The sequence below is a fragment of the Mytilus galloprovincialis genome, chromosome 10 (assembly GCF_965363235.1).
Source record: "Mytilus galloprovincialis chromosome 10, xbMytGall1.hap1.1, whole genome shotgun sequence".
Lineage (NCBI taxonomy): Eukaryota > Metazoa > Mollusca > Bivalvia > Mytilida > Mytilidae > Mytilus > Mytilus galloprovincialis.
In genome coordinates, this window is record NC_134847.1 from 38,279,206 (window position 1) to 38,300,518 (window position 21,313).

Genomic DNA, 21,313 nt, shown 5'->3' on the forward strand with positions numbered 1-21,313 from the left:
GTAGTTCAGTGTTACTGTTGTTCCATTGTTTTCCTCTTACTGTTGTTGTGTTTCCCTCTGATTTGGTTTGTTTATACCTGGAATTGTTTTATCTTTTAAATCGATTTATGAGTATTGAACAACAATATACTACTGTAGTCTTTATTTATGGAACAACCATTTAACTTCAAGGGGTTATAGTTATTTTTGAGAGAAAAAAATATGCTGATCCCCAATTTGATAAGGGGGAAAATCTGGCCAAGCAGATGACAAAAAAAAAGTTCTGAATCCAGATTCCCCCCACGCCTTATGGTTAAATATTGAGAGAAAAAAAATGATAGCTTTGAAAAACTAAAACAATAAGGTCTGTCTGGCTGCTGGCATAATTCATCTGAACTTGACCTCATTAAATAGATGATTTATAATGTTAAGTTTAAGTGACATTTGTAGTACATGTACAACCTTTATCTGAAAGACATTTAAAAACATCAATTCAATCATGATCTGTAATTATATCTGTACATATTTCAACAGTGTGTACTGCTGTTACTCTTTTAATCCTGGAACATATGCATATAAGTTCTCAACACTTCCTGAAATTTTTTAGGAAATACAAATCAGAGCTTCCAGAAATGTGTAATAAGGTTTCACATGAACATGTTTTGCAATATACTAGTGTACAGCATTTTCAACTACCGGTTTACTTAAAACTTGGAAGCAAAATATCACATACATGACTAATGAGCATTATCTTTATAATAACACACATTTTTGGGTAGTTCATTCCTTAGTTTATGTTACATGTGTTACATGTCAATTGTTGTGTTAGATTATCAAATTAAGGGTTTACAAAAGGGAGACTGTATCATACCTTCTCGTTATAGCTACAGAATTTTAATTACTTTCTGTGACAACAGCATCTGGCTATAAACCAAAACTACAAAATTACAAATAATGATAAATAATTTATTCATAAGCAACAGGTTTCCCAGAATATGAGTTTGATTCCTGTTCTAGACTAGCTTGAGAGTCTGTGTCATTAGAATTCTGCAAACATGATTTACTATCTTGTTGAATTGACAAATTTCCAGGGTTCTGTGATAGTACATCCTTATTCTGAATATAGCGTGGATCAATAATGTTCAGCTTAGGTTTGGGTGGTTGTGACACGGGTGTAAAGGATGTTGCCTGTACACTTGCAATTTCATTTGAATAACCAGCTGAGGATGTTAAATTCACTTGATCAGAGCTATAATTGTTCAAATTGTCAGGATGCTGACTAAAATTTTCCGTAACTTGCTGATTTCCAGAATTTGAAAACTGCTGTGTATAATCTTTGGTAACATTGCTTACATTCTGTCCGACATAAGCAAGTGATTGTTCATTAGAAACAGAAGTATTATAATTTACATTTAGCGGAGGTTGAAACGAAATTTCTGGATTCTGATAATTTGGCTGACTGGTATCATTGCTTACATCATGTCCTACATAAGCATGTGATTGTTCAGATGAAACAGGAGTTTGGTAATTAACATTTGCTGGAGGTTGAAATGGAAATTCAGGATATTGATAATTTGGTTGACTATAGTTCTGTTGATTATTTTGTAATGTGACTATATTTGGTGGCGGCACTGAGACGTCAAATAATGGAACATTGAAATCTATTGTATCATTCACGGATTCATGGGAACCAACACCTTTAACATCAGAAGGTAGAGGAATGCTTGATAAGTTATCTATGCCTAAAGATGTATCAGGGTGGATTCTTTCTTTTTTCTTATTTGATGTTAATGGATCCCTCTTTAGTATTACAAATTTAGAAGTTTCAGTTGTTTGGCTAGTGTGTACTGTTTGTTTTTTGTTTTGAAAACCAGATTTATTCTTATCATCTGCATATAAAGACATTGGAGGGGCAAAGTCTTGATTTCTTTCTTGTCTCCTGTCCTCAAAGTATTTCTCCTCACTTGTTGGTGGAAATAGTTCTACAAAAAGAGAAATAAATCGAAGGTTTAGTGTAAATTAAAACACTACAGAGTTTATCATTATATCAGTAAAACAATATTTTTATCTCAAATGAAGAAAAGTGCATAATAATTTCAGAGCACTAAATGAAATTATTTTAAAATAAGATGTGTGGATTAATTTATTTTATTGTAGGTGAAGGAAAAATTATATTTATCCTAATACATTTGTACTTAATTGGTAGTTTTGGTAGATTCTGTATACAGGCTATTTATGTTAGTTTTTCATTGAACATCTAAAGTTTGGAATAATCTATAAAAAACAAAAATCTAGAGTGTTAACTAGAGAATAATGATTCCACAGTATCTCTCTCATGCATAGTCTGATTCCTGGACCAGGTTTGACTATACTTTTGTTCCTTTTGGTTTTATCAGCTTTATTTGCATTTTCAATTATTTTGATCCCAAGCACCATAAATCTGGCTATATTTTAGTATAGAATTCTAAACCTTCAAACCATTAACCAGATGCTCCCCAGGGCACAGCTTTATACGACCGCAGAGGTTGAACCCTGAACGGTTGGGGCAAGTATGGACACAACATTCAAGCTGGATTCAGATCTAAATTTGGATTGTGATTAAATAGTTGACACAGCATAGGTTTCTGACACAGAATGAATGTGGTCTAATGAACTTAAAATCTTTTTTATACGACCGCAAAAATTTTAATTTTTTGGTCGTATATTGCTATCACGTTGGCGTCGTCGTCCTGCGTCTTCGTCGTCGTCGTTGTCGTCGTCCGAATACTTTTAGTTTTCGCACTCTAACTTTAGTAAAAGTGAATAGAAATCAATGAAATTTTAACACAAGGTTTATGACCACAAAAGGAAGGTTGGGATTGATTTTGGGAGTTTTGGTCCCAACATTTTAGGAATTAGGGGCCAAAAAGGGCCCAAATAAGCATTTTCTTGGTTTTCGCACTATAACTTTAGTTTAAGTGAATAGAAATCTATGAAATTTTGACACAAGGTTTATGACCACAAAAGGACGGTTGGGATTGATTTTGGGAGTTTTGGTTCCAACAGTTTAGGAATTAAGGGCCAAAAAAGGGCCCAAATAAGCATTTTCTTGGTTTTCGCACTATAACTTTAGTTTAAGTGAATAGAAATCTATGAAATTTAAACACAAGGTTTATGACCATAAAAGGAAGGTTGGGTTTGATTTTGGGAGTTTTGGTCCCAACAGTTTAGGAATAAGGGGCACAAAGGGTCCAAAATTGAACTTTGTGTGATTTCATCAAAAATTGAATAAGTGGGGTTCTTTGATATGCCGAATCTAACAATGTATGTAGATTCTTAATTTTTGGTCCCGTTTTCAAATTGGTCTACATTAAGGTCCAAAGGGTCCAAAATTAAACTTAGTTTGATTTTAACAAAAATTGAATCCTTGGGGTTCTTTGATATGCTGAATTTAAAAATGTACTTCGATTTTTAATTTTTGGCCTAGTTTTCAAGTTGGTCCAAATGGGGGTCCAAAATTAAACTTTGTTTGATTTCATCAAAAATTGAATAAATGGGTTCTTTGATATGCCAAATCTAACTGTGTATGTAGATTCTTAATTTTTGGCCCAGTTTTCAAATTGGTCTACATTAAGGTCCAAAGGGTCCAAAATTAAACTAAGTTTGATTTTAACAAAAATTAAATTCTTGGGCTTATTTGATATGCGTTATCTAAACATGTACTTTGATTTTTGATTATGGGCCCAGTTTTCAAGTTGGTCCAAATCAGGATTCCATATCAAGTATTGTGCAATAGCAAAAAATTTTCAATTGCACAGTATTGCACAATAGCAAGAAATATCTAATTGCACAATATTGTGCAATAGCAATTAATTTTCAATTGGAGTTATCTTTCTTTGTATAGAATAGTAGTTGATTATATATGTTGGAAATTTGCCAGACATGACTATGATGTCATTTTCTATTTTTATTTGCCAATAACTTTATGTAAATAACTTCATTGGAAATTTGCCAATATAAAATGTTGCTGATGAAGCTTTTTTTCCTTATCTTATCTAAAATGTTTTTAGATAATGTATGTTGGACATTTGCCAGACATGACTATTTATATTTTGGATATTGAACCATAATAGTTTAATATTAAATTTAAAAACTTTAAATTCTAATTTTCATTTCTTAAACCAAATTCATAATGTGACATAAACCTATGTTGTGTCAACTATTTAATCACAATCCACATTTATAGCTGTATCAAACTTAAAAGTTGTGTCCATACTTGTTCTCATTTCAGATTTCATAAATAAAAAGAAAATTTCTTCAAACATTTTTTTGACAGGATTAATATTCAACAGCATAATGAATTGCTCAAAGGCAAAAAAAATTTTAAGTTCATTAGACCACATTCATTCTGTGTCAGAAACCTATGCTGTGTCAACTATTTAATTTTAGATTTAAATAAGTTTGAAGAAGAAATCTTTAATTGATTTGTAAAATCTTGACATTTGTTTTGTGTAAAAAAACCCATATAATGTCAAAAATTTGATCACAATCCAAATTCAGAGCTGTATCACGCTTAAATGTTTTGTCCATACCTGCCCCAACTGTTCAGGGATCGACCTCTGCGGTCGTATAAAGCTGCGCCCTGCGGAGCACCAAGTTTTGCCTTTGAGCAATTCACTATGCTGTTGAAAAATTGTTTGAAGAAATTTTCTTTTTATTTATGAAATCTGAAATAAGAAAAATTTAACCCCCCCCCCCCCATTTTTTTTTCACATCCCCCTTTCCCTTTTTCTAAAACTGTTCTCAATTCAAATCTCTAATGGAGTTTGCAACAATAACTACTCATTTAAATACATCATAAAATATTAAAATGTAAAATAAAGTGCTTGTTATCACTGAATGGTAAAGATTGTTTTAATTTATCAGTTGGTAGTAAAAGTGAATTACATTGTATATTGTATAAAACAATGATTTAAGTTGATTCAACTACTATTCTGGACAAAGAAAGATAACTCCAATTGAAAATTTCTTGCTATTGCACAATATTGTGCAATTAGATATTTCATGCTATTGTGCAATACTGTGCAATTGAAAATATTTGCTATTGCACAATACTGTGCAATTGAAGATTTCTTGCTATTGCGCAATAGTGGGAATTGAAAATTTCTTGCTATTGCACAATACTGTGCAATTGAAGATTTCTTGCTATTCCTGAATACTGTGAAATTGAAAATTTCTTGCTATTGCACAATACTTTATATAATAATTTTGGATCCTGATTTGAACCAACTTGAAAACTGGGCCCATAATCAAAAATCTAAGTACATGTTTAGATTCAGCTTATCAAAAAAGCCCAAGAATTAAATTTTTGTTAAAATCAAACTTAGTTTAATATTGGACCCTTTGGACTTTAATGTAGACCAATTTGAAAACGGGACCAAAAATTAAGAATCTACATACACAGTTAGATTTGGCATATCAAAGAACCCCAATTATTCAATTTTTGATGAAATCAAACAAAGTTTAATTTTGGACCCCGATTTGGACCAACTTGAAAACTGGGCCAATAATCAAAAATCTAAGTACATTTTTAGATTCAGCATATCAAAGAACCCCAAGGATTCAATTTTTGTTAAAATCAAACTAAGTTTAATTTTGGACCCTTTGGACCTTAATGTAGACCAATTTGAAAACAGGACCAAAAATTAAGAATCTACATACACAGTTAGATTCGGCATATCAAAGAACCCCAATTATTCAATTTTTGATGAAATCAAACAAAGTTCAATTTTGGACCCTTTGGACCCCTCATTCCTAAACTGTTGGGACCAAAACTCCAAAAATCAAAGCCAACCTTCTTTTTATGGTTATAAACCTTGTGTTTAAATTTCATAGATTTCTATTTACTTATACTAAAGTTATGGTGTGAAAACCAAGAATAATGCTTATTTGGGCCCCTTTTTTGGCCCCTAATTCCTAAACTGTTGGGACCTCACCTCCCAAAATCAATTTCAACCTTCCTTTGTGGTCATAAACCTTGTGTCAAAATTTCATTGATTTCTATTTACTTACACTAAAGTTATTGTGCGAAAACCAAGAATAATGCTAATTTGGGCCCTTCTTTGGCCCTATTTCCTAAAATGTTGGGACCAAAACTCCCAAAATCAATCCCAACCTTCCTTTTGTGGTCATAAACCTTGTGATAAAATTTCATAGATTTCTATTCACTTTTAATAAAGTTAGAGTGCGAAAACTAAAAGTATTCGGACGACGACGACGACGACGCAGACGCCAACATCATACCAATATACGACCAAAAAATTTTCAATTTTTGCGGTCGTATAAAAAATGGAAAATTTTCATACAACTGCAGACTTTTGACTCTGGATATTATAATTTTGACATGTTACCTACACTGTGGTAGGATATACTGGTACTACCGGTAAGTCAAGATAAACGACCAAAAGAAGTAAAACCAAACATATAATCTGTGCAATTTAGTGAAAAATTTAACTGTTTTCCAATAATTTTGTGACAGTGAACAAATAAGTTCTCCAACTGACATCTCCCCCCCCCCCCAAACAAAAAAATTGCACTGGTTGTCAGCTTGATTTTACTTCTTTTAGTTGCTCTTACATGACTGAGTACCAGGATGTTCTAATAAAGAAAAGGTAACCTGTCAGAAAAATATAAACTCAGGAGTCAAATTCTGATATATGAAAATGGTCTATTATAAACTATAGCTATTCACTATGGACTTTTCCTCCAATATTCCTTACTTTCTTTGCCTTTGTCCCATTCTCTCGTAGGTTGCTTGTGCCTCAAACTTTCATCTCTGGTCAGTTGTTCTGGTTTGGTGATTCCTACAGGGACCATTTCTTCCAACTTTGGAGCAGGGACCATTTCTTCTAACTTTGGACCAATATCAGTGTCTTCGTCATCCTCTATAAAACCAAATCATGGAATTAATTTATTTGAAAAATTCAACACTTTGGTAAAGATATTTGAAGAATTAAGCTGAAAATTTCAAAAGCCTAGACTTGTTGTACATGTAATAGTTTCAGCCTACATGTTAATTGTATTTACATTGTATTAAGAAAATGTTTTACAAATAAGTCACCACAGTAATTCATTTTTAAAGAAACATATTAAATGCTTCAAAGTGAGAGGATGGTGAACTCCATGTAAAATGAAGGTCAGAATTTTAAGGACATGGTCAACAAGCAGTTTTACAAATAAAATTTTAATGCACTATCAAAATTGTCAATCTCTGCTGTTAATAGTTAAAAGGTGTTGCTAAGTTTAGTTTTCTGTGTTGTGTTTTGTAGACTGTCTTTCGACATTCAATCATTGATCTTTTTTGTCAGGGTATTGTCATATTCTTTTTCAACTTAGTCTTTAGTTGTTCCTTTGGTATCGTTAACCTCTTTTCATATAGCATATTAAGGATGTACTTAGGTGAGGTTTTGGAATTTGTGTCAAATGTTCGGACTCCTTGGTGTTTTTCCATACAATACAATGTAAAATATTTTGCCCCATAACACCCATTTATTTTTTCATATACGACTTAATAGCTCATGAAAGGTCCTTTACCAAAATTTTAAAAGATTCATAATTTTCTTTCTTTTGTTTTGAGACCTAATAATACCAATGCAAATATAAGGTAAAAGTCTGAGTCAGCCTTTTCCTGCCATATTTTAAATCTCAAATATCTCAAAAGGAGGTCCATGACCTATCAATATTTTTAGCTTATTTTTATCCTCAATTGATGCTCTACCAGCTTATAGTCTCAATTCTAACTTCTTAATTTATTAATTTTCACCCAACCTCACCTAAGTACATCCTTAAGTCAATTATTTTGTTAACATAAAAAACATTGTAAAAGATTAAATCGAATGTTATTTTATGTTTACATACTTAGAAGAACATCTGGCACTATAGATCCTCCTTCTCTTATGAGCTTTCTTTGTTTAACCTTTGCCAATCTAGCATCTAGCATAGCTTTCCTTTTTTCTTTTAATTTTTCCTTTTTTGATCTTTCATCTTGTGTCTACAAGAAAGTTGAAAAAGAAGATAACAAATTTACCATAGGACCAAAAAAGGACCTAAAATGAAAATCATAAAATCAAATGTGTTTGTATCCTTTTTCGATCATTTTGTCAACCTAAAAACAAATATATTACCGAAAACATATAACCAGTTATTTTTATATCAGGTTGTGTATAAAGTAGTTTGCCAGTTTAATTTCTACTGTGTTAATTCTTTCCTGGTTCATCACATTTAAATAGACAATAAAACAGTTGTGTATGATAAATTTCATAATTTTTTTATTATTATGAAAAAAAGTCAGGGTGAGATATAAGATATGAGGACCCTTATTATACAAAAAAAGTCAGTAAACCAGATTAAATCCAAACTTGACAAATGCTTGATCTGCATGTCATCACTAGACCCTTAAGTTCTTAAAAAGATCAGCTCAAGATCTGATGAATTCTAAAAAAACATATGAATAAGTTTAATGTTTATGTCCAAGGGCTGTAATACTTCAAAGTAGTTCTAACCAAAAGCAGTGCAAAAGTAATCATAAAGATAGTTAAACACTAATGATTCAAAAATGAAATCAATATTGGCTGACATAACAAAAATAAATGGGAAATGTGTCCATAAGGCAGGGGCAAAAAAATCTTGGCAAGCTCTTGGATTTTAGAAGAGAAGATGAAAGAATGACTGGGAAGGGGGAAATAGAAATTAATTATCAAAGTAAATATCAAACCTGTTTTCTTAATTGATTTAAAGTATCTAACTGTTCCTGACGTCCTGCTTCAGTTTTGTCAAACTCGAAGAAACCCACACCATGAGATCTCTTTTCTAAAAATTAATTAAATTATAATATTATTACATTTAAAGTATTAAAGTTTAATTACCTTCACATTACTTAAAAAAATATTTAATCTTGATCCAAACGCTAATAAACTGCTGTAAACGCTACATAAAAGTAGGAAAAAATAAAACAGATGTATGAATGTCTTGTCAACCATTTTCAGTTTTGTTTTTCAAGCAAATCATGAGTCCCGTGATGTTTTAATCATAAAGACTAAAATGTTTACCACAATAACATAGAATAATTCAAAATTCAGTGGATGATATAAGGCATATATCCTATATTTTCTTTATCTTCTCTGTTTTTTTTTGGACTTTCACAGACTATTCATAGATTTTCGACTTATCAAACCAGATGCTCCGCAGGGCGCAGCTTTATACAATGGCAGTGGTCGAACCCTGACCAGTTGGGGCAAGTATGGACACAACATTCAAGCTTAAGCAGCTCTGAATTTGGATTGTGATTAAGTAGTTGACACATCATAGTTTTTTGACACAGAATGAATGTGGTCTAATGAACTTAAACATTTTTTTTTTGCTATTGAGCAATACACTATGCTGAAAAAAAAATATTTATATAATTATTTTCATCTCCCCATTTCCTTATTAAAACCAGGTGCTCCGCAGGGCACAACTTTATACGAGCACAGAAGTCGAACCCTGAACAGTTGGGGCAAGTATTGACACATCATTCAAGCTTGATACAGCTCTGAATTTGGATTGCGATCAAATTTTTGACATAAATGAGTTTCTGACACAAAACAAATGCCAAGATTTTACAAATCTATTGTGCAATATTGTGCAATTAAAGATTTCTTATTTTAACTTTTCAGAAATTTGAAGAAAAAATTGAAAACAACTACCACCCCCTTTTTTTGGCAATTAGTCCAAAGCCTGACATTTCTTTATACATATTATACAAGTAGTGTAAGGGAGGTAAATCCAAAAACATACCCAACATTGTATGTTAAATATTTTAGAACTACCTCCCTTACACTGCTTTTAAATTGTCCATTGACCAGAAATACCTAGCTTTCCCCCTTTTTTTGCCCCTAATTCCGAAATATTTTGAGCCATTATCCCCCAAAGTCAATACTAACCATCCCTTCATGGTATGGACACTTGTGGTTTAATTTCAGAGAGATTCATACACTTAAACATAAGTTATTGTTTGAAAACTACAAACATGATTATTTTGGGCCCCTTTTCGGCCCCTTATTCATAAACTGTTGAGACCATAACCCCAAAAATCAATCCCAACTGTCCTTTAGTGGTATTGAACCTTCTTGTAAAAATTTAGAGAGATCCATACACTTAAACACAAGTTATTGTCTGTAAACTAGAAAATTGCTTCTTTTTGGTCCCTTATTCCTATTTATTTGGAAAAATTAACCCAAAACTGGTACAGTGTCAGAGAGATCCATACAGTTACACACAAGTTATTGTCTTGAAACTAGAAAAATGCTTGTTTTTGGCCCCTTTTTGGCCCTTAATTTCTAGACTGTTTGCCCTATAACCCCTTAAAATAAATCTCAACCTTCTACCTGTGGTATTAAACATTGTGGTACAATTTCAGAGCAATTGAAATGCTTATACACAAGTTGATATCCTGAAAGTAGAAAAATGCTTGTTTTGGGCCCTTTTTGGGCCCCTAATTCCAAAACGGTACGGACCATCATCCCCAAAATCCATCCAAACCTTCCTTTTGAGGTATTGAACCTTTTTAAAAAATTTCATAGAGATCCATTAACTTAAACTGAAGTTATTGTCCGGACACCAAATGTGTCTTCAGCCGACGACGCAGACAACAACATCATACCATTATACGAAGGCAAAATTTTTTTGAGGTCATATAAAAATAACAACCATATGCCCAATACTTCTTTTTTTCAATTACACTTTATATTTTACCATCAAATCTGACATTAGAGTAATGTATAGGTCCATTCATTGCTTCTAACTCTTCCTTCTCCCATTTCTGTCTCAGCAATTCTCTTCTCATATCATCAGACATCAGGGTTGGTAAGGCATTATCTTTTTCTTTGTCCTCAATCCTTCAAATTTTTTACAAAAGAATAATATTTGCCATTAATTGTTAAATTGACGGAAGAAATCTAAATACATTATAAATCAAATTCAGTCCTAGTCTGCGGAATTACAGAAGGATAGTCCATTTCAATGAAAAGTTATTCATGTAGATTGATATCTTACTCACCACTTAATATTAATTAAAAATAAATGAGGAATAAAAAATGCCCCCTCTTGCATAGAACATAATAAAGGGACATAACTCAAGAATGTTAAAAGTGATGCTTCCCAAAATCATACTTGAACTGTATTTTGTAGTAATAAGCACTGTGTATAAGTTTCATAACCTTTGGTTTAGACAAACTTAAGTGAGAACGAAAAGCCAAAAATTCAGTCATTTTTCAAATATGTAGTAAAGGGCATAACATTTAGAAAGGTAAAAGTGACACCAAAATTTTAATTTGATCCATATTTTGTAGTAAAAAGCAAGTGTAACATAACATTTGAATGAGGCAAAATTAAGTTAAAGAATGGGAACAAAAAATTCACCAATTTTGCCTTTTATGGGCATAACTCTAAAATTGTAAAAGTGTTGCCACCAAAATTCATACTTGATTGGTAAATTGTTTTATTGTATGGCCATTTTTCATGTTGGGGTCTTTTTTTGTAGCAGACTTTATGTTATGGGTTTTTCTCATTACCTGTCTTGTTTGCCTTGAATGTCTTTATCTCTTTCCTTTAATATACCCAGGTCTTTCTTCATACATCTTCGAGATCTTCCTAGTGAATCAGTATAATCTACCCTGAAATTATACATTTATCTTAACATATACTGGACAAAGTATTACCTATAGATGTCGAGCTGGAAATGGTTATGCCCAATGGTGAAAGAACAAGATTCAATGATCATAATTTTAAAATAAATTGCAAATATTTATAAGTTATAAAAAAATAAAATAAAATAAGAACAATGTGTTGACATGGTTGATGTACTGTGTTTTGAGCTTTTGCCATTTGATAAAAAACCTTCCATTTTGAATTTTCCTTTGAGTTTTGCTATTTTACTTTTTTATGAAAGCCAATGCAATTTATTGATTTATTACTATAATATTGTCTAACATAAATCATTTAAATTAAAGGTTAATGCAGGCTGTTCTGTGGCTAAATATAAAAATCAGATCCTTATTTCTTAAAGGACTACCCACAAAACCCACAAAAATTAGTATCTAACAAATAAAAAATGAATCCATAGTAATTGATTTTTACTAACCATTCTTCTCCTTCATCCTTAGCGACTGGTATGTCAGCATCACAGATCTGTTCAACTTCTTTCTGTTTATTCCTTTCTTCCAGTAGGTTGTCAATTACTTTCTTTTGGAAATCAACCAGAAATACTTTGCTCCCATCTTCCTCTAATGACAAGGAAAAATAAAATCTTTCTCTTATTACATAAGAATATGATTATCATGTGATGAAAGTCAAATGGCTTAGCTTGTACAAAATAAGATGTATGCCAGCAAACTATATTCAAACATTTATTGTCTTCTTGAAAGGTGTTGTATAAAGTATGAAGTTCAACACAACATGGAACAAGAATGTATCCCCAGTACACAGATGCCCCAACTGAACTAAAATTTTCTATGTTTAGTGGACCGTGAACATGGGGGGAAAATCTCTAGTTTGGCATTAAAATTAGAAAGATCATATCATAGGAAACATGTGTACTAAGTTTCAAATTGATTGGACTTCAACTTCATCAAAATCTACCTTGACCAAAAACTTTAACCAAAACTTTAACCTGAAGTGGGACAGACAAACAGATGAAAGAACAAACGCACAGACCAGAAAGCATAATGCCAATAAATTGGGCATAAAAACATCCATGTGACACTCATTTTCCTATAACAAAACATAGACAAACTGCTACAGGACTTCTGCATATTTTCTTTCTTGGGCATAAACATTTAAATCAATATTGATTAGCCAATTAAATTATATTTTTTCAGTTTTAGGGAATTACGGACCACAGATGGTATAAAATGGAAAAAATCCATAGGAAATTAGGCCTTGGGCCTCAACCCCTATGGATTTTACTAACCCTCTTTGGGTACTAAGGGGTCAGTAGCTAACCATATAACATGTATTTATTACTTAGTATTGACCTTATACAAAGACTATATGACTATATATTATTGCATGTTAACGCATGTAACGTTTGTCTACGTCCTGTTGGAAATACTATGCTGCTATGAATTATGAATGATATTTTTAAAAACAAATGTTAACAAAAGAATCATTCACTGTATTAAATACCTGGGATTCCTCTTCCTTTAGATATCTGCTCATATATTTTGGACTTTTTCTCTAGAGCTTTCCTGTAATTTAAATTTGTTCAATCACATGTATGATATTTGTGTATCGAGTGCTGTGGATTCAATTACTTTCATTGGAACAAACTTTAATGGATTAAGGAAAAAATATTTTTTTGAGAATATCTAAAATTGCTTGGTTTAATAAAAGTCTACATACAAGCCAAAGACTAGTTGTACTGCACTGAAGTTTGAAATTTATGGTTCACGGCTCCAGTCATGCTTCAATGATTCCCTATATAATCAACCAAATTTTTCCCACGAAAGGGCCTCTCATGGCCCCCCTGGATCCGCCTATGCATCTAATTAATCTGAAGCAGACTAGGTAATCTTAGTTATCATGGTAATGATCAACTGTTTGTATTCAGTGTTTTGTAATCCTCAGTTATATTCAATTCCAACAAAATTAAAACCCTATTTATAGGCTTTACATATTATTTCTATTTGCTATAAACTAGCTGTCATCATCTACACATACTCTCAGATCTGGACTTTATTTTTGTTGGGATATTCAATAACATGTCCACATACACGTCCACTCCTGTTTTGATTACATGTATTTCTATTTTTATCCATCAGATGAGTTCAGCATTTTTCCAACTGATTTTTATAGTTTGTTCTTATGTTGCTTTGTACAAATGCTGTAACAACACTGTCTCAGGTTAATTGAGGGGGTGACTTAGCCCTTCAAACTAGTTTAACTCCCACGCATTATGTATGTCTCAAGTCAGGAGTCTGTAATTCAGTGGTTGCTGTTGGTTGCTGAGTAACATAAGCTGCAAGTTATCTCGTAATAATTATTTTACATGGGTTAAGTAACATTGCTGACAAACAAACCTTGATTTTTCATATTCATTCTCATCCTCTGCTTTACTCTCTAAATCTTTCTGTGCTCTTTGTAAAACTCCTACATTTTGTTTGCTCCATACTGTTGATTTCTACATGTACATAAATTGCATCTAATTTAACGATTTATTTATGTGTACTTATTCTGACTTTACTGATATATGCTCAATTGTGGTATAAAAACTTATCTACCATAAAATTAATTTTATGAAAGTTCAGTTTCTTAATTATTATTTGTAAAATTGTGAACTTTGTGGTTATAATCATCTATACGGCTGAATACGATTTAGCAATAAATTTTATTTATCTTGAAAAAAAAAATATACTGTATATTGGGGTTTTTTTCGAATCTGCTTTTTTTCATGATTTCATGACAAAATCAATGAAAATGGGCATGTTAAATTTTCACTGTGTATAATTTTCGCTGAATGAGAAAATACACCTGAAAATATAAATGTATCGCATTGTTATAAATAAAAGTAACACAACATTGTTTTACTGACAGTTAAAGTATATATATGAGTAACCCAAACAAGAGCACAGAACTTTTAAGGAATGCAAATTAATTTTATGCACATAGGGGCATGCTAAAAGTTGACAGTTTTGACCATTGAATACAAATATACAAATTAACATCCTTGTAAAAGTGATTATTTTTATATTTTTACATTAAATGCCTATTGTTTGGATTATGACACAGGCCTCAATACAACAGCTCATCACTAATTAGCATCTGCCTGTTGTGTTGTCAAAAGGTGTAACAGGCATATTGAGCTGATTTAATTATTGTGAACAGAGGTTTAACTAGGTTTGCTCATTCTTGTGATCCGTTGAAACAAACAAAAGACTATAATTAATAGTATGATATATAAAACTTTCAAAATTTTGATAAATCTTGGAATATGTAGGGAAATTTATGCCGGGTCAAATTTTCACGTTCTTTAGCTAAAGCTAACAAAGTGAAAATTAAACACACGAGAAAAAAAACGATATATGGTATAAATCCCCAAAACTCATGTGATAAAATTAACTTTTTACATAGAAATATTCAACTCCACTCATAATACCTCTATAGTTTAAACCATCATGACCATGTACAACTACATGATGTAGTTCCAAGTTTTTAAAAATAGTCTTGGAAGATAATATGTTAGCTGAATCACACTAAAAATTCGTAAGGGTTCCACGGAACCCAGTGTCTCGCCTACTTTTGCTGTTAATCGCAGACTCAACAAAAATGAGGAAAAACATCAATAAAAATTTCCCTCTCGATACTGTCTTTTGATTGAAAGAAGCTTCCAAGTTTGTTAAAAATCCAGGATAGTTTATGAATCTAATAAATGTTTTATAAACTTTAACTGCAGACTGTATGTAATGTTAACTGGAAGAAAAACTAAGTCCATTTATAAGTAAAATACGGAAAAAATGAATTTTTTTTTTACAAAATTTACTTCTGTATAATATCTTATGTTCAGAAACAAGCTTTTGTCTAAGTTTGGTAGAGATCCAGGATAGTTTTAGAAAATTATAAAAATTTTAAAAACTTAAACCACAGAGTGAATGTTTTGTTTCTGGCAAAAAAACTAAGTCCATTTATAAGTAAAATACAGAAAAGTGGAAATTTATTTTTACAAAATTTTCTTCTAGATACTATCTTATGATCATAAACAAGCTTCTGTCCAAGTTTGGTACAAATCAAGGATAGTTTATGAAAGTTATTTAAATTTTAAAAACTTTAACCACAGAGTGAATGTAATGTTTCCTCGCAGAAAAACTAAGTCCATTTATAAGTAAAATACAGAAAAGTGGAAATTTATTTTTACAAAATTTTCTTCTTGATACTATCTTATGATCATAAACAAGCTTCTGTCCAAGTTTGGTACAAATCAAGGATAGTTTATGAAAGTTATTAAAATTTTAAAAACTTTAACCACAGAGTGAATGTAATGTTTCCTCGCAGAAAAACTAAGTCCATTTATAAGTAAAATACGGAAAAAATGGAATTTTATTTTTACAAAATTTACTTCTGGATACTTTCTTATGATCATAAACAAGCTTCTGTCCAAGTTTGGTAGAAATTCAGTATAGTTTAAGAAAGTTATTAAATTTTCAAAAACTTTAACCACAGAGTGAATATTTGTGGACGCCGCCGACGACGACGACGCCGACGCCGACGGAATGTAGGATCGCTTAGTCTCGCTTTTTCGACTAAAGTCGAAGGCTCGACAATAAAGCCCAATCAAGCTTTAGATATGACATAATTTTTCTTTTTCTTTTGGTCTAGAATTAACATAATTTTACCTTTTCTGTTTGTCTATTTTACCTTTTAGCACTATAGGTCTAGGACTCTAAGATTTGACATAATTTTACCTTTTCTATAGGTCTAGATTTGACATAACTCTACCTTTTCTATAGGTCTAGATTTGACATAGCTATACCTTTTCTATAGTTCATTTTACCTTTTCTACAGGTCTAGATTTGACATAACTGGTACTGCTGCTCTGTAATTTCTGTTGTTTAAATTCTTCCTGCTTTCTAAAGAGTTCAGCTTTAAGGTCAATTATCTGGAAAAGTAAAAATCTATGTTTTATTCTGACTCAGTGAAATAGATACAAGCAGCCAGCTTCTAAGACGAATCCATGACAAATTGCCCCACTGGCAAATCGCCCCACTTTTTCACAAACTCGCCCAACTTTCTAAAAAAATTGCCCCACTCTTGTTTACCAACTCGCCCCACTTATGAAAAAGGGTAAAATCCCATTGCAAATAGGTTGGATAACATGCCCCACTTATGAAAAGGGTTAAAATCCCACTGAAATAAGGTCTGAAAACTCAACCCACTTATGAAAAGGGTTAAAATCCCACTGAAATAAGGTCTGCCATATCGCCCCACTCATGACAAATAGATAAACAACGATGGATTTATAAGTGCCAACTCGCACCACTTATGAAAAAAGATCGATCCTGTTGTATAGTTATGTCCCTGTCCCACTTCAATACCTATGAAAACCTTAGTGAAGTGCAATAAAATCAAATTGCTGTTAATTGAAATCCTGCAACTGTATCATTTGTATGATTATGATACAATAGACAACTTTCGAGTTTGATGCATTTCCGTCAAAAACTTTGGTTTTAGTGCACGGGTACGAAAATGTATTTGCAATTATATTTTAAGCATGTTAAGAATGTTTAAAACATTATTTAATTTAAAAAAAATTAAATAATCATTTAATAAATTTCGGGGTTTTTTTTGTATTCTTTGTAGATGATAAATCTATAGAAACTTGTTGGGAAACATTTAAGACCCTTCTTACATCACTCATGGACGAGCATATACCACAGAAAACATGCACCAGTAGATGGAACATCCCCTGGCTCACGAGAGTTTTAAAAGAGCACACAACTTTAATTTTGATACATTCGTGTGATGAGTCAATCGACTCTTAATTGGATTACCCATGTAGATTAGTTTTCATTTAAATGGTGCTAGTTGAACTTGGTAGACTTGAAAATTATATATTGAAGAAGATTTTACCTTTTTTTTCAATTAGTGGGGCGAGTGGGAAAAATTAAATGGATTTAACCCTTTTCACAAGTGGGGCGATTTTTTTAAAAGTGGGGCAAGTTGGTAAACCAGTTTGGGGAGATTCTTTTAAAAGTGGGGCGAGTTGGTGAAAAAGTTGGGCGATTTGGTGTGGGGAGTTTTGCCAGTAGGGCGATTTGTCCTGTTTTTTCCCGATTTTTTTTTGATTTTTTTATTGATTTTCCTACCGTTATTGGGGACATCATCCCCATATTAATTTTCAACTTGGTTTCAAATATCAAGTAAACATTCATGAATAATAGACAGTGTTCTCCCCAGGATTTTTTTAAGGTGCAAAATTCAAGGGCACGTACAATGTAACTCTTTTTTTAAAGTGAACTTTTGTGATCTTAAGCAATTAGTCATAAATCATGACATGCAATATAAATTTTAATGCATTGTGTTATGTGTTTAAAAATGCAGAGTACTAATGAATTACAAGAATATATGAAATAAATTGATTTTAAACATAAAAGTTATTTATATTAAGTCAATTAAAGAAGTCAAAATATAAATATTCATCTCTGTACTCTCTGCTCCTTCTAGGGTTATTGGTTCAAGATAGTGTTATTTTGTTGGACAATCTGTTCCTCAACATTGTCTTTATCCTCTTTAGGGTTGAAAACCCCGTCTCATAATAACTTTTGCTTATACCCCCTTTAACATTTCTTAGCCATGAAAACTCAGTGAGCCACTTGTCACTGAAACCAGAAACATGGTGCTTGCTGTTATCACTTGCCATAACTTAAGCTCGGTTGGGATTGGGAGAAGCAATTCCATCTGCTTATAATACTGACGGTGCTGTATACGTATTCCCCTTTTCATTAGAAGTCATTGGTCTGAAAAACAAAACTTTTACTTCCATCATCTGCCTTTTGCTTAAAAGTCACCCTTTGTTATTTGCAGAGAACATGTTTATTCAGAATTATTAAAATCGAATATGGTTTAGATATTTGGTATACAACTTTTTAAATAAAAAAGTCTTTATTCAAATATTTTAATGAACAGTTGAACAGTTTCCGTAGTTTGACATTACGCTTCCGTGTGTATTATTGTTAAAACCTATCTTTGACAGGTAGATATAAACGAAACTTTACAAATTCGTTAAAGTTAAGACCATTGAAATTATTTACTTATGACATTAAACAGAAGCTGCAGCGATTCTACCCATGTTGATTGGATTGTCACATATTTCCCGACGGACGGATTCGCGATCGATGTTCAATGATCATTTTATTTCTAAAAACATGACAGTTTGAGACTATTTGAGCTTGCAATCAACATTTTTTCATTTTCTATTAATTTAAATCACTCCTCGTTATCTTTATTCAAAGTTTATTTTAATTTTTTCAACTACAAATACTCTCATTCATAATTTTCATCGTAAATATCTTTAGTAATGTGTATTCAAATTTATCATGTGTATTCAATATACATGTATTCATTGGTCATGTATAAATAGATTCTTCTTCTCGACCAATGAAAAAATTTGTTATTTAAATGGTCAAGTAATCGTGTAAATACTGTACAATGTATTTGCAATCTATTTCTTCAACATGTTCAATTTCTGCACTGAAATTTTTTATTTTTTTAATTCTCTTCTGAAAATACCGATTTTCTTGATGATCATTTACACTATTACATGATAACATAGTCCGATAAGGCTGAGATAAGCGTGGCTCAGGTAAAACTAATTATCAGTTATTGCGTAACACTGACCGACCTCTCAGCGATGATCAGCAACTTGACAATTTTAACCCACATTTATAATGAAAATGTGAAAATTAACATGCTGCGGGATCAAGTATTAAGGGACAGCGGCCAATTAAGACGCTGCGGGATCTACGAAAATATTATGAAGGCGCTGTGGCACCGAAGCGTCATATCGGCCTGGGGAGAACACTGATAGATATTTATATACAGGTGTGACAGGATTGCATCCCTTAACTAGAGAAACTTAGTCAGCCATAAGTGGTTGAGCTAAGACAGTATTTCTTTAGCAGTTGATTAAAGCTCTGCCTTGTATAAACACAGCAGTCCGAAGATCTAATCCTAGGGTAGACAATATGATTGTGCAATATAACCATGCTCTCAAATTACATTCGACACCCAACTAATACACCTTGATGTCTCATATTAAAATACGGAGTTGTGGTATGAATTTCAATTAGATATAAACTACCCACCAAATGACGTGGATGTAAGCCATTTGTAAGCAATGCAATTCTAATTTAACAAAATCAGTGTATTTTTCTGGATTTCATACCATTTCACAGGTAACACCTGTCTCTAATTAAACCCCAATTCACAGTAAATATGTTAAAAATGTCTTTCTACGTACAGATGATGAACTGATATTTTTTTGTTTTTCCATTTCTTCGGGGTCAATTTTTTGCTTTAATTTTGTTTTCTTGATTAAGCTTTCTAAAAGACTTTCAAAGACTATGGTATTTTGGTACGTGTTTTTACCAATAGTAAAGTTTGAAATGTAAAAGACCATTACGGTCTAAATATGAATGTAATAGCTGACTTTTAGGCCTCAAGGAAAACTAAAGTCGCTTTGCTAGGGTTCAGGATATTTATTAATCAGTAACGTAAAACACCCTGTAATAACAATGATAAAGTTATACTAATTTTACAGATCAAATAATAAATTAGTAATACACGTAATAAGTATAATATTCTTTCATTACATATAATGGTATTATACAAAACATTACACTTTAAAAATACATTTAAGTTATGAACATAATGAGATCAAATATTATGTTTAATCATCAAATCATAGTATTGATGTCTTTACATATAATATTCAGTTGTTCAGATTAACAACATTGATAAATTAAACAAATATTAAAAGCAACTAAACTCAAGGGAAATAACTCTTTATCAAAACTATGTGCTTAACATACTCCATAGTTAATTCAACCTTTTAAACGAAATACATTATAATTCTAATAACATATTACTAATCCTTACCAACTTGTGGAGCAAGGTAGTTACTGTTGTGGCACAAACCAATTCAAATGTACATACTGGTTATCACACAGTGATATCTTTATAACAGCTTACAAGTTCTGTAAACCAAAATTACAATGTTAAATAACGGATTTAAGGAAACCGTATTTAAACATAGACCTTATTATAAAACATACAATATAAATAATGTCCTTGTGTATAAAATAAAACATAACTCAGACAATACTTTACATATGTGCAGAAACGTAGTTCGCTATCTAATACAATTTTGTTTATGTTTTCTATTTATAATCAATCAACAATGTTATTGTGTACGGACTAATTCACACAAATAATACACGGTGGTATTTAAAATCTACTCATAACAAAGTCTTATCGAATACACCTCAAAGTATCGATCGGAATGTGTGTACTTTCTAAAGTGATTTACATATAGCTCTAACGAATGACTACCAGTACTTTATATAATAAAATAAGTGTATAATATATGCATTTTATGCTGCGATAATACTTTTCGGGATCATAGAGAAAAATAACCTTTCATACCAAAAATCATTCAATCTATGAAAATATATTAGTTATAGTTATAAAGAAATAGATAAAGAAAACTCACGTCAAAATGTCAAGTCTGTCAATACAATACAATGCTGACTATTCAATATACTTCCAA

The 21,313-nt window shown here is 31.7% G+C and overlaps 1 protein-coding gene across 2 annotated transcripts; it reads right to left on the reverse strand.

Moving 5' to 3' along the window:
- Window positions 1-931: 931 nt before the first annotated feature.
- LOC143047505 (coiled-coil domain-containing protein 174-like) lies at window positions 932-20,119 on the reverse strand. Of its 2 annotated transcripts, none has more exons than XM_076220560.1 (11): window positions 20,006-20,119; window positions 16,541-16,645; window positions 14,073-14,173; window positions 13,180-13,241; window positions 12,137-12,278; window positions 11,568-11,669; window positions 10,750-10,892; window positions 8,732-8,826; window positions 7,876-8,008; window positions 6,738-6,902; window positions 932-1,961 (listed from the first exon to the last, which is right to left on the reverse strand). In XM_076220560.1, the coding sequence occupies exons 1-11, from the start codon at window positions 20,036-20,038 to the stop codon at window positions 946-948; spliced, it is 2,097 nt and encodes a 698-aa protein (XP_076076675.1). In that variant the 5' UTR covers window positions 20,039-20,119; the 3' UTR covers window positions 932-945. The 2 variants fall into 2 exon arrangements, with proteins under 2 accessions (XP_076076675.1, XP_076076676.1); XM_076220561.1 differs by having other exon boundaries at window positions 19,931-20,035.
- Window positions 20,120-21,313: the final 1,194 nt, after the last annotated feature.